Source organism: Morone saxatilis, unplaced genomic scaffold (assembly GCF_004916995.1).
Source record: "Morone saxatilis isolate NCDOM2014 unplaced genomic scaffold, NCSU_SB_2.0 Contig10, whole genome shotgun sequence".
NCBI classification, from domain to species: Eukaryota; Metazoa; Chordata; class Actinopteri; family Moronidae; genus Morone; species Morone saxatilis.
In genome coordinates, this window is record NW_023339652.1 from 928,534 (window position 1) to 936,732 (window position 8,199).

The 8,199-nt window shown below is 40.8% G+C and overlaps 1 protein-coding gene across 1 annotated transcript in view; it reads right to left on the reverse strand.

The window, feature by feature from the left end:
* sfmbt2 (Scm like with four mbt domains 2) overlaps positions 1 to 8,199 on the reverse strand; it is a 44,353-nt gene that overhangs the window by 12,627 nt on the left and 23,527 nt on the right. Inside the window, 9 exon segments of the mRNA XM_035680370.1 lie at positions 489 to 602; positions 782 to 876; positions 879 to 901; positions 904 to 922; positions 1,493 to 1,723; positions 2,116 to 2,217; positions 4,175 to 4,272; positions 4,982 to 5,231; positions 6,316 to 6,404. Coding sequence (XP_035536263.1) covers positions 489 to 602; positions 782 to 876; positions 879 to 901; positions 904 to 922; positions 1,493 to 1,723; positions 2,116 to 2,217; positions 4,175 to 4,272; positions 4,982 to 5,231; positions 6,316 to 6,404 — 1,021 coding nt within the window.

Genomic DNA, 8,199 nt, shown 5'->3' on the forward strand with positions numbered 1-8,199 from the left:
TTGTTGGTTCACTTTGATACACAGAGGCCATAAGACGCAAGTAATATATCATGTTTTGCCTTTCATCCTAATGCAGTACAATTTGTTTATCGTGCACTACATTCAAGCTCCATTTAAGCATTCTATATTGAAGGTTTTTAGTAGACGTCTTTTTGAAGTGTAGATCTAAGATGTCTATCTATTTGGTTATTTATGTATTGGTTTTGATTTCCAACTCTATCAATCTTTGTCTACGCTTTGTACCTTGATTTATGGAGAGTGTTCTTACGCAATTTTCTGCAAATGGTGGACATACCGCTATCGGTTCTACTTCTGCTTAATCTGGCCTGCAGGAAAACACGAGTTGCATTTGAGGCGAGAAGTAATCAAGTATGTTGTAAAAAATTTCAGTGTGTGTGTCACGTGTGTCGAAGAAAGACGCACGATTTTGTACATATTACGACACGGTTTGGATGGTGGGGGTCAGTTAGGGATATAGTGTGCTCGACAGCCGACAGGCGGAAGATGTCATAGACTCGACGTCCACGTAGATGCATTCTGACAGGGGCTTCGCCACACTGGAGACCAGGTTAGACAGAGAGAGAGAGGAGGGTGAGCGAGCTCTACACAAACACACCAACACAACAAAAAAAAGTTACACACACAGTGCAGGCCAAACACACCGGTTATATATACTTTCAACTCTGAGAACGACACAGCAGTTGAGTTTTTTGACACTGAATCTCTTCACCATTAAACCTCAACGCACACACACACAACGCCAATTAAATGTCGTACTCACTTCCCAGCCGGAGCCACAGCCAGTCGGTCCATCAGGTGACCATGATAGAGTGGACTCTGAGTTCCACACACACCTCCGCTGCGGTGAGGGTTCACAATGCCTCCAGCCACATGTCCTTGGAAAGCCTCTGTCCTGCCATGTCTGGAGCGCGCACACACACACACACACACACACACACACACACACACACACCAGGAGAGGAAAGGGTAAGGCAGAGAGAGGGTAGAGAGAGGTTGAGTTTATCTATCTTATCATTCAGGGCAACGATCTAACCTGAGATAACCCGAAGCTGCACTCACATTACGAGATATTCACACCGATTTAACCCTGATTTTGTCCTTGCAGGCCACCATACAAGGTACATGAACAAGTGATTTTTCAGGTTCGCTGCGTGACAGGTGCCAGAAGGGTCAAATAAAACCTTGGTTGCAATCGGATATAAATCTGGAGGCATGTCAGATAATGTGATAATGTGATAGAAAGGGCCTCATTTATAGAAATCTTTTAGATTTATACTTGGACAGCCTTAGGATCATTTCTGACAGGGAGCTTAATAAATGAATGTTTTTATATATAACAGTGTAGAAAACTGAGCTTCACAGAGAAAAAGGAGCTTTATTGATCATGATTCAAAGCTAACTACTGACGCTGCTTGAATCATACTGAAGATCAAAATGGATCTCCGTTTTATAAATACGAATCAGGACTTACGTCGGGGAAGCAGGCGTCGGGGGCCGCCTCTGTCCCGCTCTGCTTCAGGTAGTCGGCCCAGTCGAAGTCCTGGCCCTCGTACCCCCAGGGCCGCTCCAGACCCACGCCGTTCTTCAGACACCACTGGACCGGCAGGATGCCGGGCGAGTTGGCGTGACACACCACGAACTGCGGCTTGGGGGCGACAGTGAGATCGTCCAGCGTTACCTGGAAGTAGATCTCATCGTACACCTGAAGAGAAAACAAAGGTTATATCATCATTTGATCAAACATTTTCTTTTATTTATAAAATATCACTAAACTGTAGTGCAGGGACGCTGACCCACACCAGTTCATCATAGTGAGTCTACTTATCATGTAAGACGTATGTCTGTACAGTCTTTACACATACAGCACAGTGTAGATCAGTGTAAAAAAACCTTACTTACTGGGTGACAAATGAGATAAAATAGAAATCAAGAACTTCCAGTTGCTGGAATCCAAAAACCAGAGGAACAAGGCTGCATTCTCGGCAGAAACATGTTAAAAATCCAAAGTGCATTAATAGAGGCAGCTGAGGAATGCTCGAGGGAGGAGCCCACTTCATTTCCCTCAGATAAGACATTGTTCTCAGCGAGACTCACCTTGGTGACAGAAACAGGGCAGATCTGGAGCTGCTCCCACGGAGAAACCATCTCCAGCTTCATCCCCGTCTTGAAGGAGTGCTTGGGCAGGTCTACGTGGTCCTGACACAGTAAAGTCAAGACTTTTAAACAAATGTGCTCCACTTTTGTTTAACGCACACACACGCAAGACAATGTAGGTCATGCCCACCCCGCCGGGGGGCAGAGCGGCGTTCCCACTTCAGCAGTTAATGATGTGTGGTGTCAGATTGGTGGCGATCATTAAGCCAAAGTAAATATTAATCATTGCTGTTTTCCTCAGATTTGATGAGCGTACCATTTAGGAAACATTTGGGATAATGTAAGAACTCAACTACATATAGAACATAGAGCTTATACACTGTTTAATGAGGATGTGTGTGGCTAACCTGCTGTGCACTCAGAGCTTCCAGGTTAAACTCACAGTTAATTGAAACTGTACTAATTGACTGTGTCCGTTTTTCTCCATAATTATCACCAGATTACAAAGTTCTAGAAAACTTCTAGAACTATTAGGAAGGTATTTTAAAATTGTGAAACCTGAACTAATATAGATTATATAAGGATAGGATCTTTAGTTATTAACCCTTTTTAAATATATAAATCCTCCTTTTAAATAAAACGCTCATGCAGCTTCATTCATACACAGAAATTCAAGCACAATTTGCATTAGCAGGGCGATCCACTCCATCAAATCAAACTGCTTTACGTTTCTATTTGTTAGTATTCCCTACAGTCTGAGACAGCAGGCGAGCCTTAAAGGTGCCGCCGGTTTTGTTCTAACAAGTTTTAACTGAATCTTCTTCCTACAATGCATAATTCATTTTCCTGATTAATTTCTGTGCTGTGGTGGATGTGAGAGAAAGAAAAAGCAATAACAAGAATAAAATGAGGACAAATTCTGACCAAAACATGGTCCAACCGACAGGAATAAATAGAACTTATTCACATTCAAGTGTAACACCAAGAATTTCTACCACTACGAGACTGTTGTTACATAACACAGTGTGATAAAGAATCACTAAAACTGCCAGAAAAAGCTCACAGTGCTGCAACAAAAAAGGACATTACAAAGACAAGATTTGTCCTTATTTAAATAATTGTTTCCCTGAGAATGTGAAAAAATGTTGAGCTGTGATCTAAAATCATTTTTTTTGTATTTCCTTCAGCTTTGACTGCCAACAGTCTGGTACAGTACAGCATGTCATTTCTATAACTAAATTAAAATCTCTGTCATGCAGGACATCTTGTGTTTGCAGTTACTGTAGAAAGAATAGAAGGAGGAAGAAGAAGTGGTTAGTTTTATTTAGGAGTGGTCACAGTGCTGGTTAAACAAACCAATTATAGAAACTTTATTAAAGCTCCAATCTGTACCAAAGCTCTGGCTATGTTCTATATGTAGTTGAGTTCTTGTTTCCAACATGTTTCAAACTCAGAGTGTCGATGGCGTCATAAAATGACAGATTTGGAGAGGAGGAGACCTCTGTGGATAATTCGGCTCCCGGTAGAAACCTCCTGAACCATGAACACTGAAGGAATCCTAACCGGGAGAAGCTGACTGTAATGATGCCAAAGGTGGTGAAGACAACAACTCCCATGATCCCACGCTGCTTCACCACCTCATCACACTTCATATTTTCTTATTGTTTGGATGTGAGAGAGACCCCAGTGTTTGAAACTACAGACTGTACGTTTAAGCAACTATTTGATTCAATATACAGCATAGGGAGAATAAATCAATATTTACTCGGGTTTTAATTGAGTGTTTCTGTCAAGGACATTACTATTCTTCCTAAAATTGCCACCAAATGACCAAAATTCTTTCAAGGAAACTTGCTAGAAACTGATTAGTACTCACAGACCTGTAAAATATTGTATTTATTCACTCAGTTTAATCATAAACCAGCCGCAGACAGTAGAGGTAGGAGTGAGGAAAACACAACTCCTCCCCCCCCGGTCGGCAGTCTGGCTGCGTGCCAACAGCACACACACACACACACTGTGTGAGGAGCAGAAATGTGTGTAAACTGCAGCAACTCACCTTGAACACCTCAAGCGGCAGCGGGTTCTTCTGTCCGTCGTTTTGAGCGTCCTCCAGAGCCTGCTGCCAGTCGGGGGGGCTCTTCAGAGACCTGAGCACTGGGGACAAAGGATACAGAAAGTCCGTTTTTTAGGATCCAATGTCATCATGTAACTGACACCGGTAACTGGTGTGTTCCTGCTTGTTTACTCACAGGATCATTTGAATTTACTCATGTTGCTCACACGAGGAACACAAAGAGAATATTCACCCTTTAATCTGGTTTACTGCGGCAGTATGAGCCCATAATAAACAGATTTTGCTGTGATTTAATGTCAATAAATGGATCAAAAAGATGCCGAAATAACTGCAACATGATACTGATTTGTCTTCCTCTTACTTTCTTTTGGATTGACAGAAAATTAATTAGCAACAGTTGTGCTTATTGTCATTTAAGTAAGTAAAAAATGCTTTTAAAAAGAAGATTTACAGTTTTTCTGCTATTTTTTCAGTCTTCCATGACAGCAAATTCAATATATTTGAGTTTTGACTGCAACACAAGCAATTTTAAGACGGTATGTTGGACTATTTACTGTCATTTTATTAACCAAACTATGAAGAATTGTTGCAGTACTAGTTAATATCACCAGTTAATATCCAGTTAGAGCAGTTTTAGACTCTTAACATCTCGTGATAAAGTGTGGGCCAATATTTCACATAAATCAATCAATAAAGAGGGCTAAAGAGGAAAACATGATCCTTAAGTATTATTAGGTTTCTCACACACATAATAATGTTTGGCGAAGTAAATAAAAAGCAGATTATCACCTGTTGGCGGCTCTAAGGCGAGACGGTTCTCCAGAGCCCAGCCGAGCGGGCGGAGCCGGACATCCAGGTAGAACAGCCAGGCGTCCTCATCGTGCTGGTCGTCAGAGAGACCGGCGTAGCGCAGGCGGAGCCTCCCTCCCACGTTCTGGATGACTCGGACGGGCCAGTAAAGGAACGGGTCCGAGATGTCCTGAAGCTCCAAGACGGAGCCGTCGACAATCAGATCCACTGTGTTCTTCCCTCTCAGAGGCTGACGGAGACACAGTTATTCATTCAGAACTCATCTCATCGGTTAAACCACAGCGGGAGAGCTTGGGAACTACATTTTAAGAAATCATTTTACAGGAACTTTCCAGGACATTTTCCAGGAGTTTTCTTGACAATACAGGACAGAACCTGCTCACAAACGGTCATATAATTTACCAGTAGGCCATTAAGGTGGTCAGCGTTTATGGGACTTTCCAGTGGCTGCAGCTTGTAAGTAACAGTTCAAATTAAGTAGAATTTATTGTATTTTACAGAAAATGTAACCTCCTGAAAGGGAAAGTATGGTGCACGTATAATTAACATTGACATAACATACAGAAAAATTAGCCCACCGCGGTTCCTTTGTTGCACATTATTCCCCATCTTGCTCTCCTCACTTCATGTCATCTTTTTTTTAAATAAAAGGCCCCAAATGCCCCAAATGTTGCAATCAGAAAGTGAACGTTTATTGAGTCTGGTTAGTTCAACAGTCAGGAAACGGTTCTTATTGCAGTGACCTAACAGTTAAATATTCCCTTTGTATGAATCCTTCCTCTATTTTCTCACAGGGGAACTGTAATGAGTCATTACAACCATATACAAAACATATCGAACAGTTCCTCCGAGTTCTGCCTCTTACTTTCTGTCAGTGAGCCCACTCTTCCAACCATTCCCCAGGAGTTTTTCCTTGACAATACATGCTGCTTCCAAATGTAATTTCTTTTGCTATTTTTCAGTCTTCCATGACAATAAATTTAATATATTTGAGTTTTGACTGCCGGTCGGAAAAAGCAAGCAGTTTCAAGATGGTATGCTGGACTATTATCTGTCATTTTATTAACCAAACTATTAAGAAATTAACCACAAAATAATAAGCATAATAAACATGGTTGCAGCCCTAGTTATCACCACTTAATATCCTGTTTGGGCAGTTTTAGTGTAAGAATGTTGGCACTGGCCTTCAGAAAACAGCTGGATCTGACTCCTAACATCCAGTAATGAAGTGTGGGCCAATATTTCAAATAAATCAAATCAATAAAAAGAGGGCTCAATAAGACAAATGGCTCTTTAAGTATAAAAGGACTCACCCCCTCCAGCAGGTTGGCCGGTGCCGTCCTGGAGCCGGTCAGGTCCTGGACGAGGAACTCTGTCCAGTCGCTGTATTTCTCCTTGATGGCTGCAAAGAGACAAAAACACAGAGCAAACAATCAAAGTGTGGAAAGTGAGCAGGCTGTTGTTGCTGTACATTATTAATTGTGTGCCACTTCGTTGCTGCTGACACCAGAGAACTGCACGCATGAGTACGCACAAAGACACTCACTGGAAACACTGGATTGGTTCATTAAAACTGCAGATGTGAAGTATTTTAACAATGAATTTAAGCATTTTTATGTAAAGGAGGTGAGAAAAAATTCAAGTATTCAGTGTTTTACTGGAAAAGCCTGTGAGGCCTTTATGGCTTCAGTCACACTGCAAACATTAACGCTCAATTCAGATTTCTGGCTGAGATCAGACTGCAAGTACAAAAGAAAAGTAAGATCTGGCAGTGAACACATCAAAATGAAAAACACTATTGTACTGAAAGGTGTCATTTAAATGTTAATGTGCACAGTGACAGCTGCAAATTTGAGGAAAAAAATAAATAAAATGGGCAAAACAAAGCCAAAACGTTGGATTACGGCTTTCTGAAGAGCAGCGGTGGTGATTTATGTGCAGATGTGAGATCAGCGGTGGAAACACAAACAGGTTTCATTCAGAATTTCATGAATCAAAAGGTCACCTGTCGACTCGTAACTTCCTCTGCGAGCGGTAAATGGTGCACGAATACAAAATGACGGTTGAGACTGTAATCACACATTCTGTGTCTGGGTTGAAGACCACGTATGAAAGCAGCCCCCAATCACAACGGAAGACTGAGAGACAGATCTGGGGCACAAATGTGTGAAAGGAAAGCGCTGAAAGCTTAAATATTCTCAATATTAAAAATGCATATATTCATGTTAGGGTTTCCCCCCCAAAATACCCAGTGAATTATTAATACTATTATATTATTAACAGGTGGAAATCAGATTTAAACACACACTAATATAAGTCTGATTAAAGACCTGATCTCACTTTGTGGGGAACATGAGGGGAATTACGTGACTCAAACATCCTCCAGAGTGATCACACAGATGACTCAACACCTCAACAAAAAACTGAACTCTGTCACCTTCGAGACAGGAGGATTGTAACATGCTGCTTTAGTTTTAACTACTTAATAAACTGGTGTGACAGGTCATTCAAGCACGCTCCTGAAGAGAGGTCTAGTGAAAACTTGTGTAGGTTTAATAAGGGCATGTACCTGCTTTCATGATCAGAAAAGCAAGAAAATGAACAAATGCTACAATAAACATCAACCGCATTATCCATAAATCAACTTAAAGTCTCTCTCGCCCTCATACACACTTGTTTTAGGTCAGTTGTGTCATTTTAACGTCATTTTAACCGTATCCACTAATGTATTACAACAGAAACATCTGGAGATTGAATAAAATTACAAAATATCCTGGAAATAATCTTTATTTTATTTTATAGGGCTGCGTATTAACAAACATCTGTAGCAAGTATCATGATACATACGATTCAATAAACTGAGATATATTGTTATTTTGTTATTTATTTTATGCTATGTAGCTGTTCACGGTTTGAACACAAACACTTAGTGTTTTTTGAGAATCCATACAATATCATAAAACAAAATATCATAAAATATTGAATCGTAGTACTTTGTTTTGTGACATCGATTCTCAAAAACGTACTATTGATCTTTGTATTTAAACCCCCAACCACTCGGCAGCAGTGTTGTAAAGGTGAACTGAGGGCTATAATCGTAACCTCTGTAATGTGATACGTATAATATCTCCAGATACTAATACTCAATAACCCTGCATCATTAAACAAGGAGGAATAAAACCGGGGTTAAATGTGTC